Consider the following 19,167-nt stretch of genomic DNA (forward strand, 5'->3'; position numbering starts at 1 on the left):
TATGTGTGTTAATCTAAGATCTTAACCTGGAATTCCAAATTTGAAGTGTTACTACTGCATATGCTGTTAAGATCTCCTATAATGCAGAGCTTCTCAGGTGCAATAATAAAGTAGGTAAATAGTTTACAAACACTCACATGCATCCGAAAGACCAGAGAGACTGAAAGAGACAGAGAGATGTCTCATCAATAGTCCACTTTCCAAATGCCTGCCACAATCAGGGCTGGGCCAGGCTACAGCCAGGAACTGAACTCAGGCCTGTCATGTGGGTAGCAGGGACTCCACTCTTGGAACCTTCACCTGCTGCCTGCCCTGGTGTGCCTTTGCAGGAAGCTGGAATAGAGAAGAGAGCCAGGCTCCAAATCCTCAGACTCCGACAGCAGATCCTGGTATCCTGAGGCATGCCAAACACTCACTTTTTCAAAATAAGATTTAATCAGCATTATGGTTTTGCCAGAAGAGAAACGGGAGCAGTGAGGCGACAGGCTTCTTGGTATCCTTTGGCATTATCATTATTTAACATAACGGATATTTTCCCCAGTCAAATCTAAGTGCCACAAGACACGCCACCCTGTCTAATCTGATTAGTACTGTTTATAGGAGCACCATGCACAGCAGAGCACATTCAACATGCAGTGACTGAATGACAGCATTTCTCAGCACAGTTTATAATCAAAGGAAAAAAAAAAATGAACAGAAGAGGGGTGGGAAATATAGCTGAAGAAAATTCTGACAAATGACAGCTATGATTATAATTTTCATTTATTATATATCTCTGCTCAATCATTGATTCACAGTTTGCTAACTGGATTTTTGGTGAAAGTACTACGCAAACGTCATTGATTTTTCATGATGTCCCTCTTTCACTTCTGTCTTTACTGTCCTGGAGTCCAAGGAGCACTGCATCGGCCTCCAGCAGGGTGGTGTCTGTTGTGGCTCCCAGGAACCTGGATGTAAGTTCCAGATCCAGCAATCGCAGCCGTACTCTGGTTCCTTTCTGGTATTTCCTAAGTAGTAAGAAAAACAATTTCTATTAATTCTGCATTTCATAACATGAACAACTAGTTGAAGATGAAATCCAGGGGACAGTATTGTGGTACAGCAGGTTTACTCTCTCTCTTTCTTTAAAGATTTATTTATTTACAGAGGGTGAAACCGAGAGTGAAAGGAGATCTTTCATCTGCTGGTTCATGTTTCAGATAGCCGCAAGGATTGGGGCTGCACCAGGCTGAAGGCAGGAGTCAGGGGCTTCTTCCAGTGGTGGCTTTTCCAGATATGCCACAATGTTGGCCACATTTAAGCTGCTTCCTGGGACTACCATCTCATTGGAGTGCTGGCCAGAAGTCTGGTTATGCATTGTCTCCAGTTCAACTTCCTGCTAATGCGCTAGAAGGCAGCAGATGATGGTCCAAATACTTGGGTTTCTTTTAATTCACGTGGAAAAACCAGATAGTATTCCTGGCTCTGGGCTTTTGGCTTGCTGGTACATGCATCGGGGGAGTAAACCAACAGAAGGGAGATTTCTCTCTGTCTCTCTCTCTCTCTGTCTGTCTGTCTTTCAAACAAATAAGCAAATAAATAAATCTTAAAATAATCACGAAACCCAAATTCTAAATTTTACTTTGGTGACTCATGATAAGCAAGTAGTATTTGAAATACAAACAATCTTGGGGGAGGCATTTCACATAGCAGTAAGACACTTAGCAGGCAGCTCTCATCCCATATTGGGGTACGCGAGTTGGAGTCCTGGCTCAGCTTCTGATTTCACTTCCTGCAGGCAAGCACCTTGGAAGGCCACAGGAATGCTCAAGTACTTGGGTCCCCAACACCACAAAAGACACAGCATGACCTCAGACTTACTTCCTGGCTTTGGCCAGACCCAGTGTCCACTGTGGGGAAGCACATGGAAGCTCGGCTGCTCTCTCTGCCTTTCAAATAAAATGAAGATAACTAAATACTTTAAAAGTGATTTTGTTCTATCAGAATTTATCTACTTAAAAAATAACCCCAATGACAATGTATTAAGCTGAGACTCAAGCAAATTTGTTCTGAAAAAGGCATTTATTTTATTATATGATTACATTTAAGGGTTTGATTGGAAAGGTTGAGTTAAAAAGAGAAGGAAAGATACAAAGACCTTCTTTCCACTAGTTCACTCTCCAAATGGCTGTGTTAGCAGGAACAGTGCTGATCCAAAGTCAGGAGAAAGGAGCTTCTCCAGGTCTCCCACAAGAGCGCAAGGTCCCAAGGACTTAAACCATCCTCTACTGCTTTACCAGGCCACAAGCAAGGAGCTGGATGGGAAATGGAGTGGGTGGGACATGAACCAGCACCTATATGGGATCCCAGTGCTTGTGGGTGGAGGATTAGCCAATTGAGCCATGAGCCAGGCCGGTGATAATATTTTCAAAAAACATTTGTTTATTTATTTGAAAGACAGGGATACAGAGAAGGAGACACAGAGAGATGTTCCATCTGCTGGCTCATTCCCCGGATGGCTGCAAAGGCCAGAGCTGAGCCAGATGAAGTCAGGAGCTTCCTCCAGGTCTCCCAAGCGGGTAGTATGGGCCAAAACAATTGGGTCATCCTCTGTTGCTTTTGCCAAGCCATTAGCATGGAGCCGTACTGAAAGTGGAGCAGCTGGGTCAAGAACTGACAACCACATTTGATGCTGGAATCACAGGGGGTGGCTTTCACCCTCCATAGTGTTATGCTGAGCCCAATATGTGATTAATGTTTAAAGTCAGTAAAGTCAGAGAGTCTGAAGAGGGAAAAAAAAAAAAAACACTTTCGGATATATTTTTTTCTCCTAAAACTAAATCATCTCATAAAATTTTATGCAAAATATTGGAATACTTGAGAAGTATTTGAGAAACACTCTGTTGTGTGGTCACTGCATAAATCCACAGGATATCATGTTAATTAACAGTAGCCAGACACAGAAAGACAAAAAAAAAGTACCACATGATCTTCTACATTCATAGAAACAGAGACTGGCCTGGTGGCTAGCAGGGACTTAGCTGGGGTTTGGGGAGAGGGGGCCGATGCACAAAAGGAATAAACTCAAAAGATCTAATGCACTTCATGATAAGCACAGTTACAAATCATGTGGGAAGGTACCTCAACAAGGCTGTGGAAAAGGCACCTTATTAAAAAAAACACATTGACTTTATTTTTTTGTTTGTACTGATACACATTCGTCTCTTTAACTGCATGTTCTACGGGTTTTTTGAAGTACCTTCAGATGCTGCTTACTTGCTGGGTCACCTTGGGCAGTTTTCCTTGCCTGAACCACAGTTTCCCCACTTACATAACAGAGATTCTCATCACTTTACAGGTTTGCTATGAAAACCAAATGGGCTAATAAACTGAAAACACATTATAAAGTAAGTGCCAATATTAGGCGTTGTCACTTGCTTGCGCTGGTTATCTGTGCAAATGTAGGATTTCCGCCGAGTCTGGCACGGTGCTGGGTTTATCTCTGCATCCTCCTGGTGCCTCTCTGGCAGTCTCAGCTGCTGCCCGCTAACACAACACTTCCTGATACAAGCCACCAGGTCAGCGATTATCTACAGTCTCTCTTTTCTTGGCTCTAGCCCTGTGTGGACTGCTGTATTTACTTAACCTCTCTGAAACAGGCTTGGCACAGCGCCCAGCACATGATGCTTAATACATGTTCATGTCTCTTCTTCCTTGTTCAAACCTGTTGGCCTACTTCTTTTTACTTATTTTTAGAAGCATTACTCATAGGTAAATGAAAAATGAACTACTTTGAAGGGTACAGTGCTTCTCTTTCATTTCATATTAAAAAAAAGTTGAATGTATCACCAACAGTTGAGACAAAGGTTCTGGAGAGAACCATGTGTTGGGGGAAGAGGCACAAATGGGTATTATTCAGTTCTCAAGAGTACCTGGTGTCACACGATAGAAATGTTAGCTAGCTAATTAAAAATTAAAAGTGGAAATTCCATGAGAGCCCAGCATACTTCTAATTCATGGATGACAAAACTTTCTCCTCGGGGTAGATGCAATAGTCTTTAATAATATGAGAGCTTTTGCCTTCAATTTTGCCTATCGGGAAAGCTTGAAATATTGTCTCAGTGATTTAGTAAAAGGGATAGAAACAAATGGCAAGCATGATCCAAGTGTAATTATTCTGCACTAAATCAAATCAAGCAATAAAACCTCTAGAAGATTCACTTCTGCTCTCTGGAAGCAGGTTTTTTTTTTTTTCCTTAAAGATTTATTTTTATTAGTAAGGCGGAGTTACAGCAAGGAGAGATAGAAAGATCTTTCATCTGCTGGTTCACCCCCCAAATGGCCACAACAGCCATAGCTGAACCAATCTGAAACCAGGAGCCAGGGGCCTCTTCTGGGTCTCCCATGCGAGTGCAGGGTCCTGAAGCTTTGGGCCGTCTTCCACTGCTTTCCCAGGCAATAAGCAGGTTATTTATTGGATGGGAAGTGGAGCAACTGCGACACAAATTAGCGACTATACGAAATGCTGGTGCTTACAGTTGGAGGACCGGAGCCACTGCATTGGCCCCTGGTAGTAGCTATTTCTATTTTTATGGCACATGCTTCTTTACTTTGCACCTCAGTTATTCTAAGCATGTGTTGTCTTCTCTATTGGTCTGTCAGTTCCTTAGGGGTAGGGAATGAATCCTGTCTCTGTCCCTCTTAGAACTACTCTGAATGAAGTTTACTGAATGAGTAAACCAATGCTGCTTTTGACTATGCCAAAGTTTGCACACTCTTCAATACATTGGCGGTAGCACCTTGGGTGCCCGTGAACAATGCAAGGAGAGGCAAACCACGGCAAAGAACGAGACACATCTGGGGAGAGGAACCCTTAAGATTCTGTCTTTTGAAAAAGGGCCTAAGAAGACTTTGATGCAATGCTTTCTGATGACCACTGGAGAAAACCTGGTATAGAATTACCTGCAGACAACTGAAGGAATGAAGGAAGGGAGGAAGGGAGGAAGAGAGGGAGGGAGGGAAGCAAAGGAAAAAAAAGGCAGGCAACTGCAGCATATGCTGAGAAAGGCAGCTTAAGACTCCTTTAGCAAAGCTCACAGACAAGCAGGTAGAGGGGTGCCCTCCCCTGGCCACAGCACCTCCTTTCCGGGAAACCAGGCTCAGGGCAAGCCTGGCATCTGCTCGTGCAACAGGAAACGACAGCCATCCGGTGAACGTGCAGTTCATCCTTGCTTAACTTTGAGGCACTTTATTTAGGGAATGAAAGCTGTCTATCACAGATTTTGGAGAATTCCATTTTTGCTAATGTAATCTGAGGTGAACCTTTGATATCACTATCTTTGATAATCACTAAATTCTATCTAGTCTTCTCATTTGTCTTGCTATTTAATGAAGAATGTCGGCAAATTCCTTCCCAGACTGCACGTGAAGTCTTTTAAGGATCACTTGGGGATAGTACTGTGGAGCAGAGTTAAGCTGTTTGGGACGCCAGTTTGGGCCCGGGCTGTCCACTTCTGATCTAGTTCCCTGCTAATGCACCTGCGAAAGCTGTAAAGCATGGCCCAGCTGCCCGGGCCCCTGACCCCACACGGGAGACCTGGATGAACCTGGCCCAGCCATGGTCGGTGTGGCCATTTGGGTAGTGATCAAATGGGTGGAAGATCTTTCTCTCTCTTTGCCTCTGCCTCTCCCTCACTCTGTGACTTTGGAATCAATAAATAAATCTTTTAAACAAAGTTGACATATAACAATTATATAGAACTATGGGGGTACAGTGTGATATTTTTACACTTGTATAAATTGTGCAATAGTCAAATCAGTGTTTAACACAGCTATCACTTCATACATTTATCATTTCTTTGTAATGAGAACACTTAAAATTTTCTCTTCTAGGTACTTGGAGCTAGATGTTGGTGTAATATTTGTTTTAATTACTATCCTGTTTGTTCTAATGGCATAAGCCTTCTTCTCTTAAATAATCGAATTGTACAACAAAAGTGAATTTTTCTTTCTAAATGATGTGGAATTTCTTCTGAGGCACAGCAATACTGAATTTTTGAAAAATCAAGTATATTTCAGAGAACTACATACTTAACAGACCACATTTCCCAGAACTACTGCAAGAGAAGTGGGAACAAGAATGCACACACTGCCAGGCACAGAGGGGCCAGGGTGATGGGTTTCAGTGCAGATGCCCTCCGCTGGGGAAGGCAGAGCTGGCTGGCTCTAACTGGGTCCTGTCGCGCTGGCTTCTCTTAATTCTTGCCAGAGCTAGGACTAAGCCTTTTATGAACCTACTTATGTTTTTAGCACACACTACATTTCTTGGAAGGGTAGGATAATTCCTATAGGCTCATTATTTGTTCTTCCAAGAAATAGGTTTTCAGCTTTTTTGTCAACAAAACCATCCCAACAGCCGATTTAACATCTAACCTAATCAACTATTGCCTTCAGGATTTTACTGACTCATTTAGTCTCCTTTCCATAAAGGAGTTTTACTGTTGTTTCACTCAATCAATTTTCTCATTTCATTGATTATTTCAAAGGCCTACCTTTTCCAAAAACAAACAAACAAACCCAAACAAATGCCCAAAAGCACAATTTCTCTCCATTTCAGCGGGAACACAGATTACCTAAAATTATCCATTGATATCAACAAATTTCACTCTTGGTATTAAGGCTGCGGGTAGAGCCTGGAGTGGTGGCCTAGCGGCTAAAGTCCTAGCAATGAATGTGCCAGGATCTCATATGGGCGCTAGTTCTAATTCTGGTGGCTCAGCTCCTATCCAGCTCCCTGCCTGTGGCCTGGGAAAACAGTGGAGGACGGCCCAAAGCCTTGGGTTCCTGCACCAGCATGGGAGACCTAGAGGAAGTTCCTGGCTTGCGGCTTCGGGTCGGCGCAGCACTGGCCGTTGCGCTCACTTGGGAAGTCAATCATCAGAAGATCTTCCTCTCTGTCTCTGCTCCTCTCTGTATATCTGCCTTTTCAATAAAAATGAAATAAAATCTTGGAAAAAAAAAAAGGCTAAAGGTAAAACAAATCGGTTCTCACTTCATCTACAGAACATCATGATTCTTGCATGATTCCTGTATTAACTTTTCTGTTGTTTAGCCTCATTTTGAATGTGTTCCTTTAGGAAACCTGGATCTCAAACAAGCCAATAGGCCACTGCCAAATGTTAGCAAATGGCAGATCCACCTCCACAGTTTTCTTTTTTCTTTTTTAAAGATTTATTGTATTTTTTGTATGGAAAGGCAGATCTACACAGAGAAGGACAGAGATAAAGATCTTCTGTTCATTTGCTCACTCCCAAAGTGGCCACAATGGCCAGAGCTGAACTGATCCGAAGCCAGGAGCTTCTTTTGGATCTCCCACACAGGTGCAAGGTCCTGAGGCTTTGGGCTGTTCTCGACTGCTTTCCAAGGCCACAAGCAGGGAGCTGGATGGGAAGTGGAGCAGCTGGAATATATCGTAAAGAAGATTTAGCTACAAGGCTATTGCGCCAGACTGAAAGTTTTATTTTCTAATGGAGGTACAAAAATCTATAACATGTGTAAAGGCAATTTTTTTCATTATCCCCAGATATTTAAATAAACTTAACCTTAATAGAAATAAATAGGGATCAGTGTTAATGCTAGAATTAGGTCAACTGCAGCATGGTCTTTTTCAACTAAAAGAAATGTAAAACAGTGATAAATCAATAAAATATAACAAGGGAAAAGGTGAAAGATACTTTAAGGGGCTGGGTATATCCACAGTTTTGAACATTTATCCCATAACGTTAAGGTTTACTAAGATAAAAAATTTTGGAGCTGCTTTTTGGTTGTCTTAATAAGCAAGATGCCACTGAGTGGAGTGGGTAGGACACTGTCATGAACAGAACTCTCTGACACAACAGTCATCCTGCAGTTGTGCTAGACACTGCTGTGGATGAAAATCCACTTATGGTTTTATCTAACCCTAAAGCTTATGTCTGATGAATTATATTTAAAAAAAACCTTTTAAGTATATACTGAATTTCTAGGGATGTGATTACTATGTAAATACATGGGATACTACCTTTGTTGACAACATTAGCAAAAGCTCCTTCCGAGCTGTGGGACCTGTGTTGAATGTGCTGGGTACTTGGGGCCATAGCTAGGATACCTGCTGAGACACCCTTATCCCGCAAGGAAGTGGCTGGGCTCAAGAACTGGGCCATTCCCTTCTGAGTCCAGCTTCCTCCTACTGCACATCTGGAAGAGGGTGGTGATGGTCAGGTGGCCAGCTCCTGGCACCTGTGTGGGAGACACAGCTTGGCCCCCAGCTCCTGCCTTTGCTCTGGTGTTGCAGGAGATCGGGAAGTGACATGGGAGAACCCAGTGTCTCTGCTTTTGGCTCTTTCTGCTTTTCAAATAAATGAAAACAATTTTTTTTTAAACACAAGTCTTAAAAAAAAATGTGCCTTCTTTGTAGTTTGCCCTTAGGCTTAGTCTTCCCATTGGCAGATCAGTCTCCTCTGCAGCTACTACTTTATATTTTTACCTTTTAATGAAATGCACTAATAAAAACTTATACATGAACAGGGCTAGTATGACTGAGGAAATAAGTTTTACATTATATTTAATTTTAGTTAACTAAAGTTTGCATTAAAATAGCCACATATAATACTCCTTGAAATCTTTGGATTTCAAGGTGGCAATTAAGATAGTAAGCAAACTTGCTCCACAATGTATAAATACACATTATGGTACAAAGGGCTAGTGTTCAAGGAGAAAGAATACTACTTGATATGGTGACAGCTACTGCGTGCCTCCAGTGATAGTAAGGCATCAGCTCTCCAGGTTCACCATCATCAACCCCTCTGATGTTGCGTCGCTTCTTGCTACTACCTGTATTCTTCCCTGACATACTACACAACACAGCAACACAACTGTCTTATCAGATGTTTAGGGACTGAAATTGAATTCTCCACAGAAACAGCTTCCTTTATGACGGTACACAGAAGTCATAGACATCATGGTAGGTGGAAGTCAGGTGTTAGTGGTCCACCGCCATGCCACATGAGGGTATAAGAGGATCCCCGACACTTTTTTTGCCCTCCTTTTTCTTTTTTTTTCTTTTTTAAAGATTTATTTTATTACAAAGTCAGATATAGAGTGGAGGAGAGACAGAGAGGAAGGTCTTCTGTCCGATGATTCACTCCCCAAGTGAGCCGCAACAGACGGTGCTGCGCCGATCCGAAGCTGGGAACCAGGAACCTCTTCTGGGTCTCCCACGTGGGTGCAGGGTCCCAAGGCATTGGGCTGTCCTCGACTGCTTTCCCAGGCCACAAGCAGGGAGCTGGATGGGAAGTGGAACTGCTGGGATTAGAACCGGCACCCATATGGGATCCCGGGGCGTTCAAGGCAAGGACTTTAGCCACTAGGCAACAATGCTGGGCCCAGCCTCTCCTTTTTCTTAAATTCTCAATTACCTATGACCTCTGTAAGAACAGTAAATCCCTTGGGGAGCGGCAAGAATTTATCACTTCATATAGTTTTACAATGTCTTTCCTTTGAAATACAATATAAGCCATGCTGCTGCCATCGAACTCGTTGTCCTAATCACTGTTCACACAAAAAGGTTACTTTCAATGAATTGTTTCAGAAAAGGTCTCTATACCTTTATGCAATACTATTTTTTTTAAAAGATTTTCTCATTTGTTCCCTTTATTCCTTTTTTTTAAAAGATTTATTTCTTGGGCCCAGTGGCGTGGCCTAGCGGCTAAAGTCCTTGCCTTGAATGCCCTGGGATCCCATATGGGCACCGGTTCTAATCCCGGCAGCTCCACTTCCCATCCAGCTCCCTGCCTGTGGCCTGGGAAAGCAGTCGAGGACGGCCCAAAGCTTTGGGACCCTGAACCCGCATGGGAGACCTGGAAGAGCTTCCTGGTTCCTGGATCGGCACAGCACCGGCTGTTGCGCTTACTTAGGCAGTGAATCATTGGGCGGAGGATCTTCCTCTCTGTCTCTCCTCCTCTCTGTACATCTGACTTTATAGTAAAAATGAATAAATCTTTAAAAAAATTAAAAAAAGATTTATTTCTTTATTTGTTATTGGAAAGTCAGAAATACAGAGAAGAGGAGAGGCAAAGAGAAAGATCCTCTGTCCGGTGGTTCACTCCTCAAGTGGCTGCAATGGCCAGAGCTGAGCTGATGCAAAGCCAGGAGCCAGAAGCCTCTTCCTGGTCTCCCATGCAGGGTCCCAAAGCTTTGAGCCGGCCTCTACTGCTTTCCCAGGTCAATAGCAGGGAGCTGGATGGCAAGTGGAGCAGCAGGACACGAACTGGTGCCCATATGGTATCCTAGGAGTGTAAGGTGAGGATTTAACCATTAGGCTACCTCGCTGGGCCCTCTTTGTTCTTTGTTTAACCAAACGCATACAGCATTTCATGAGCTCCAGCTGGTCTCTGGATAAACACTGTGACCGCAGGCACAGCTGTGTGCCTCAGTACTGCTGACCGCAGCAGCCACAGAGAAGAAAGAAAATTCACACACTTAACTTCTCTGAGGCACTTCTCTTCATAATTCATCAGAAGATGTCCATTGGAAATGTAAATTGCTATAATGTTAATTTCTATTACTTAAATCACCAGAATCCTTAGAAAAAAATCCATGATTATCACCTTAAAACCAATGCAGAGTGTGCTATCAGTTACAACTGACAGTTGGGAGGGAGCAAGGAGCCTGGCACGATGGTTCAACTGGCTAATTCTTCCCTTGCAACGCTGGGATTCCACATGGGCACTCTGGGTCTCCCACGTGGGGGAGGGGCCCAAGGCCTAGGGCCATCCTCCTGTCTTTCCAGGTTGTAAGCAGGGAGCTGGAGTCGAAGCTGAGCAGCTAGAGCTAGAACCGTGTCCATAAGGGACACGGTTGTTCTACCATCATATCGGCTCTGATATTCTGTGAAATGAACTAAAAGTCCTCTACACATTACAGAAAAAAAAAAAAAAAAAACCAGGCAGTTTAAAGGCACTTAATAAGAGTCTACAATATGTTCTTCCTCCCCCAAAAGCAAATGCAGCTTTAGGCTGAATTAAAAGTGCATCCTCTGGGCCCAGTGCGGTGGCCTAGCGGCTCAAGTCCTAACCTTCAATGTAAATGGGATCCCATATGGGTGCCGGTTTGTATTCGCGCAGCCTCCCCATCCAGCTTCCTGCTTGGGGCCTGGGAAAGCAGTCGAGGATGGCTCAAAGCCTTGGGATCCTGCACCCGCATGGGAGACCTGGAAGAAGCTCCTGGCTCCTGGCTTTGGATCAGCGCAGCACCGGCTGTTGCGCTCACTTGGGAAGTGAATCAACAGACAGAAGATCTTTCTCTCTGTCTTTCCTCCTCTCTGTATATCTGACTTAGCAATAAAATCTTTAAAAAAGTGCATATTCCATTTTAAGTTTCCAAAGTTTGTTGAAATGAATATTACAAAAAATCATATGTCAGGCTTCAAGAATTTTCTGTACGAATACAAATTTGCCTTTTAATTCCACTTTCATGAAATTTATGAAGCACCCTCATATGATAACGCATATGCCACTCTGCATGTCTCCTTGCCCACCTCAGACCCGATGTAGAGCAGCACGACCTGCCCTGGATGCCACCAGCAGACGTACTGAAAATCAGTCTATCCAGAAGAGAGAAAGGATCCCACATTATGTTGAATGAAGGACGTAAGGAAAGAAAGGCATTTAGCATGCTGGAAAAAAGTAGCCAGAGAATCTGTCTGAATTTGGAAGACTTTAATATTACTATGATGACACTATTTATTTTGTGTGACGTTCCATGTGCCTCCCAGAAGGAAACACAAGACAGATGGGTGAAGCTACAGGATGCCAGACTTCGCAGACCTCTGTTTCATATGAGAAAATACTTCCAACAGCTGGTTGGAAAGGGAACTGGCTATTCTGTGTATTCATAGTGGAAACTGGGGAATTCTCAAGATGGATGACTATGTGGTAATGATGGAGTTTGAATGCAGTGAGGTCACTTTCCAGATTGCTTTCATTTTCCTAAATTTTATGATTATATGACTCAGAAAGCCATTATATACCCCACACCAGGAAGTACGAAAGATGGAAAGCAAATAAAAAAATAACAATAAAAAAAAAAACCCCAAAGCCCGAGCAGTCATACAGAAGCAGGTTAGGTGCACGATAAAAATCTTAAAATCTGATTACCCTTAAGTCCACCTTTCCTTACTTAACTCTTCCAGATCATGAAGTACATACAGTACTCATATCAACGACTTATCAGAGCTGCAGGTGCCCTGACTCAGCTGCAGGCAGCAAAACCCATGGTGCAACACTAGCTAATTCAACTAACTCTGATGGCAAAGGCCATTTTTGAATACATCCCCAGTCTAGATGGTCAGCTCGGCTGTGTAACAGAGAGAATGGCCAACAACCATTCCAGACAACATGGTTGTTTTACCTCCTATATTAAAACCCATCATGTCCCATCATCCTATATATACAACAACCACAGAGACTGAAAACTGAGCAATAAATATCCCATTTATGATAGCTTTGAAACAAATCTCCAATTGCTAAAATAATCACAGAATTAAAAAGTTGGGGTGTAATAGATCAATTACTTTCTCCCAAAAGGATAAGTATAACTACTTTGGTTTTTCTTATCTGTGTTACTCCCCATAAATCTTTGTCAGCATAGTACTTTAAGAATTTTTTTTTTTAAATTGTTTAAAATAATAAAGTAGAAATACAAATAGAAAATAATAAAATAAAAATTAATTTCTATTTAAACCAGATAGATATCACTGGCTTACATCCCAAAAGTCCTTAGAGCCTGGGGCGAGAGAGGGCTCAGAGCTGGAGGCAAGCAATGCAAGCCAGATCTCCCACTCGGGTGGCAGAACCGAGCCAAGAACTGAAGTGAGGTACCCCGCCCAGAAGCACGGACATCTTAACCTCTAGGCTTAACACTCTTCCCTAGTACGATCCATTTCTTTTATAGGATTATACGCAACAAGTCTTTTTTTTACCTTTCATGCCAATTTATTTGTTTTAATCTTTTTTAAAAAAGATTTATTTTAAAAAATTTTATTGGAAAGTCAGATATACAGAGATGAAGATCTTCCATCTGCTGATTCATTCCCCAACCAGCTTCAAAGGCCTGAGCTGTGCTAATCCAAAACCAGGAGTCCGGGGCCTCTTCCTGGTCTCCCACGCAGGTGCAGGGTTCCAAGGCTTTGAGCTGTCCTTGACTGCTTTCCCAGGCCACAAGCAGGGAGCTGGATGGAAAGCGGGGCTGCTGAGATTAGAAACAGTGCTCGTATGGAATCCCAGCATGTACATGTTGAGGACTTTATCCATTAGGCTACCGTGCTGGGCCCTGTTTTGATTTTCTTTAAAGGCAGAGAGAGAGAGAGAGGGAGAATAAGGGGTATTCTTCCAATTGTTAGTTCATTTCCCAAGTGGCCAGATCAAAGGGAGGAGCCAGGAAGTCCATCCAGGTCTCTGACATGAGTGGTAGGGGCCCAAGCACTCAAGTGATCACCTGTTGTTTCCCAGGATGCATTAGGAGGAAGCTGGGTCAGAAGTACAGCAGCCAGAACTCAGACTAATATTCTGATAGGAAGTGGTGGGTGTCCCAATCCGTGGCTTTACGAGCTCTGTCCCAATGCTTGGCTCTCAGTGTGGTCCTTGTGAACTCCTAGTTCATAATCCTGCACTACACTAATCCACATAAGGCAGCTGAGATTATAGTAAATACATACTCTCCAGTGCTATGCGAAACGTCTGCCACAAGCAGAGGGTCTGAGGTCTCTGGGTGAGTCTGCTTTCCGCCACCTGCCATCAGTAGTCCAAAATTTGCCAGCCAACCTCAAGTGCATTCATAGACTGACGCTGGGACAAGTCGCTAGGGGATGACTATGTGCCACTCCCTGGTCTCCAGGCCACTGCTGTCAAGCCAGGAGTGTCACTACAACAGTGATCAGGGTGCTTATGTTTGACTGGCTGATATATGCTTGCTTCTGATCTGAGAAAGGAAATTGTTTCTGAGTACTTTGCTATCTGTATGGTGACTTCTAAATGTCACTAGACCTAAACAATGAAAAGAATTAAATACTTCTGGGATAAAATTCTGCAAATAAATTAATATACCTCAGAATCTCTGAGTAAAACAAAGCTTCTATTTACAATTTATAATTTAAATCTCTAAATAAAGGATTTTGATGGAAGTAGATGGTTGAGGTAATTGTGATTAGATAATAATACTGTTTTGAACATTTTACTACTCACAATAATACAATATTCAATAATAAAATGCCAAAACATATTAGGTACATTTTGTTTAATACAAGTATGTCTGGATAAATTATGTTTTAAAGTGAGCAATGGGGTAGAATGATGAGGTAGAAGCTTTTTCACTACGAAGAAGTAGTCAATATTATCCCTCTTAAGAAGCTGATTTTCATTTGTTTCCATTGTCAATTCTACTTTATATAGTTTATCTGTATCTAGCTTTTCTTGTCATGTAAATGGACTACATGGCTACAAAATAAATTTCAAAATTTTAGAGCTTTGTAACTTCCCGAGAAAAATGAAGAAACAGCAAAATTCTGTGTTTTAAAAAATTTGTATGGGTCCAGCATTGTTGCCTAGTGGCTAAAGTCCTCACCTTGCACGTGCTGGGATCCCATATGGGCTCTGGTTCTAATCCTGGCACCCTGCTTCCCATGCAGCTCCCTGCCTGTGGCCTGGGAAAGCAGTCGAGGACGGCCCAAAGCTTTGGGATCTTGCACCTGGCATGGGAGACTCAGAAGCTCCTGGTTCCTGGCTTCGGATCAGATTAGCTCAGGTCGTTGCAGCCACTTGGGTAGTAAATCAGCAGATGGAAGATTTTTCTCTCTGTTTCTCTTCCTCTCTGTGTATTTGCCTTCCCAATAAAAATAACTTAAAAAAATCCTTTGATTATTTTTTAAATTAATAATTTTTGATATAATGTATAATGTACATTATTATTATTATTTTTAAAGACTTATTTATTTCATTACAAAGTCAGATATACAGAGAGGAAGGTCTTCCATTTGATGATTCATTCCCCAAGTGAGCCGCAACGGGCCAGTGCGCGCCTATCCGATGCCGGAAACCTGGAACCTCTTCCGGGTCTCCCACGTGGGTGCAGGGTCCCAATGCATTGGGCCGTCCTCAACTGCTTTCCCAGGCTACAAGCAGGGAGTTGGATGGGAAGTGGAGCAGCCGGGATTAGAACCGGTGCCCATATGGGATCCCTGGGCGTTCAAGGCGAAGACTTTAGCTGCTAGGCCATGGCGCTGGGTCCTAATGTCACATTATTAAGGAAAGTTGAGCTGGTGTGATGGCTGAACTAGCTTATCATTTGCCTGTAAGCACTGGGATCCTATAGTGGTGTCAGTTCATGTCCCAGATGCTCAACTTTCAATCCAGCTCTCTGCTTGTGCCTGGGAAAGCAACAGTGGCTGGCCCAAGTCCTTGGGACCCTGTACCTACATGTGAGAACCACAGAAAGCTCCTGGTTCCTGGCTTCAGATCAGCTCTGCTCCGGCTGTTACAGCTATTTGGGGAGTGAACCAGCAGATGGTACATCTTTCTGTCTTTCCTCGCTGTAAACCTCCCTTTGCAATGAAAATAAATCTAAAAAACATTTTTAAGCCCCCCCCCAAAAGTCAGGTAAAGAAAATAAATTTTTTCCTTTATTAGTCAGAAATATGCTAGGTTAGCAAACTGCACTAAACAATTCCGTTCCCCTGTATGTTTATTTTATGTGAATAACTCTATAATCACTGTGTAAGCCCAGCAGGATGTTTACCTCCTTCACACGTACTGTAAAATGGGAAATATTACTGTTCCTACCTCACGGGACTGCTGGGAAGCTTACAAGAAAGAACACGTGTACACAGTGGGTACAGGCTCAGTGGAGTCCAGTCACGACAGGCCTTGATTCAAAACGAAACACCTGAGGTACAGGAGATCTAGGACTTTGGGGCACAATTCATGCTGGTTGAAAGCTACAGAAGGATTGGCAAGCTGACTTGGCAGGGGATGGTTCCTCTTGGGAACACAGTCACTGGCAAAGAACTTTCCAAAGATGCTGAGTTCAAAAATGTTGACGGGTGTCGGATAGGTTACAGCGCAACAGTGGCCTGGACCTTAGAAGAACTGTGTTTCAAGCCCCTTGAAGGCATTTCTGTGACACACAACTCTAGTGATTGAGGACACAGGATACGAACCCTTGAAGAGATGACCCAGATTGGAACACCGTCAGGGACTGGCGCTTCAAGCTGCTTGTTCACTGGTTCATTCATTCAGATAGGTTTAAAAAAATCTATGTATTTGAAAGGTACAATCTCTCTCTCTCTCTCTCTCTCTCTCTCTCTCTCTCTCTCACACACACACACACACACACACACACACACACATCTTCCAGCTATCTGCTGGTTGACTCCTGCAGTAGCCTGACCACAGCCAGGAGGCAGGAACTCCATCTAGGTCTGCCATGTGGTTGGCAGTAAACTACGTCCTTGGACCATCATCTGCTGCTTTCTAGGGTGCATGCTCATTAGCAGGAAGCTGTTCTAGGGGTTAAAGCAACAAGTGTATAAGAAAGGTAGGGTGCATAAACCAGGCAGTAGTAACTTGTGCAGACAATGAAAATAAGGCGATTTGACAGGGAGGGCCCAGGGGATGACACTGGGCTGGGTGGGAAGAAGGTAGAGCGGACACTGACATGGAGGCCTGAGAGTAGAAAAGAGCCAGCTGTGCAAACAAGGGGACAGAGCTTTTGAGGCACGGTGCAGTTAATTTAAAGGCGAGAAGGTAGAAAAAAGTTGGTATGTTTAAATAATCAAAGCAAGGCCAGTGTGGCTGGAGTGTTTAGAACGACGTTGTGCAAGGCTCAGAGGTGCCCTGAGAGGCCTAGTGGGCAGGAATGAATGATCACATTTCTGGTTTCTAGGTCACTCTGGCTACCCTGAGGAAAACAAATGGGAGGGGACTAGAGTGTGAAGATGCTGGGTGGGGAGGATGAGGAGCTCTCTCGGATACCGATCTGTGGACAGGGAGATGAGGCAGAGGCTGTGCTGGCACATCATTCCAGACCTACAGCACCAGCTGTAATTCTACTGACTTGACCAGATTTCATTCTGGATCATGGTAAGCGCCACTGACTTTTTAAAAAAGATTTATTTTTATTGCAAAGTCAGATATATACAGAGGAGCAGAGACAGAGAGGAAGATCTTCTGTCCAATGATTCACTCCCCAAGTGACCGCTACGGCTGGTGCTGCGCCGATCTGAAGCCAGGAGCCAGGAACTTCCTCCAGGTCTCCCATGTGGATGCAGGAACCCAAGGCTTTGGGCCGTCCTGCCACAAGCAGGGAGCTGGATGGGAAGTGGAGCTGCTGGGATTAGAACCGGCATCATATGGGATCCTGGTGCATTCAAAGCTAGGACTTTAGCTGCTATGCCATCACGCTGGGCCCAACTGACTTCTTTAATATACTGCTTGTAGTCTTCTTGGTTTAACAAGCAATTTATCCAAGTATAAAACAACCTGCTCTGTATCCTAATTGGCTTAGACCTGACTGCAAGGCTGTCTGATGGGCAAAGACTCTGTAGGATTGGATCTTCATGAAGAAAGGTAACAAGTTTTCAAAGCTGTGTGGTGACACATAGGAGGGCAGGACTTTTTTTTTCTAAGACAAAGGGCTCTCCTACATTTGTGTATTATGTGTGCTACAGCCTGCATGGGCTGCCATTAACAAAATACTGTACACTGGATAATGCAGAGTTGAGGCTTACTCTCTCTTAGTGATGAAGGCTGAGCACTGAAGACTCAGCTTCTTAGAGAGGAAGGGAGAGAACACACACTGATGGGCCCTCATCTTTTCATGAGGATACCAACACTTACCGCCCAACCCTAGACCTCAGTCAACTTGTTATCTCCTTACTGGATCTATCTCCAGTCAGCCATGCTGAGAATTAGGGCCTCAAGATAAGAAATTTTGGGGAACACAATTCGGAACATTATAAGGTGTTGTCATGCAAATTCTGTTAAAAGCAGGGAGCTGGATGGGAAGTGGGGCAGCCGGGATTAGAACCTGCACCCACAAGGGATCTCAGCACGTATGAGGCAGGACTTTAGCCACTAGGCAATCCGCCTGTCTTCAGATCAGTTCAGCTCCGGCTGTTGCAGTCACTTGGGGAGTGAATTATTGGACGGAGGATCTTCCTCTCTGTCTCTGCTCCTCTGTATGTATCTGACTTTGCAATAAAAACAAATAAACCTTTAAAAACGTATAATTTATTTGAAATTCATAAATCATTCAGAAGGTGTCAAGTAAACACTGAGGACAGGAAACACATGTCTGTAATCTTGAGAAGTTTAGAGTCCAATTGAGGAGATAAACAATGCTAATGAAAAATATAAAGAATTCCACCAGTGCAGAAATGGCGGGAAACTAGGGAGAACTGAAACTTACATTAGATTTTATAGAATGATAAGAATTCAGCAGTGAAGCAGATTAAAAAAACACAGATACTCCTCAAAATCCAACCTGTAGGAAAAGTCTTCCTCTGACTACCCAGCCCTGATAAATTCAGCCTTCACTGTGTTTTAGGAATAATTACTGTTTGTACAGTTCATTTGGCCATTAAAGCAGCAGTCCTCCCGAGCTGTGGCTCCTATTATTGTCTCAGATTACTATTTAAATCTTTTGTCATCAACAACTTTTAATGAGTGCATTCCTTATTTACTAAGGAGAATAGAGTTTTCTTCCTAGTAAATAATCTAAAGACTCGTTCAACAGCATAGGGGCTCAGAAAGCGAATGTTGCTTTGATTTGAAGAGCAAGGCTAAAAAAAAGTGTTTAGATGTGAGAATTAAGACCTTTATAATCTGGTTCCAACATCTCAATAATGGGGTTACTACTGGTTAATTTCTTGGGATCTCCCTTTTTTGTCAAGGGAGGACTGGCTGCAATATCTGTGGTTATTATAAGGTCTAAACCTTCAGGAACATATTAGTTCAATTTCTGATGTACAATCCCATCTAATTAGGGGTGATCTTAAAGTCTCCAGTCACTACCACTTTTATAGTCTCCTTTCTCTTCCTGTTTGAATTTTACGTAAGGAATTAAAAGGTCATAAAAATTCATTCAACATTAAAAGTA

The 19,167-nt window shown here is 43.1% G+C and overlaps 1 protein-coding gene across 1 annotated transcript in view; it reads right to left on the reverse strand.

Annotated features, from left to right (window-relative positions):
• Positions 1-744: 744 nt before the first annotated feature.
• The window catches only part of MRPS28 (mitochondrial ribosomal protein S28), a 108,060-nt gene continuing 89,637 nt past the window's right edge, over positions 745-19,167 (reverse strand). The window contains 2 exon segments of the mRNA XM_012927814.2: positions 745-864; positions 866-1,007. Coding sequence (XP_012783268.2) covers positions 826-864; positions 866-1,007 — 181 coding nt within the window. The 3' untranslated portion in view covers positions 745-825.

Source organism: Ochotona princeps, chromosome 9, assembly GCF_030435755.1.
Source record: "Ochotona princeps isolate mOchPri1 chromosome 9, mOchPri1.hap1, whole genome shotgun sequence".
Classification (NCBI taxonomy): domain Eukaryota; kingdom Metazoa; phylum Chordata; class Mammalia; order Lagomorpha; family Ochotonidae; genus Ochotona; species Ochotona princeps.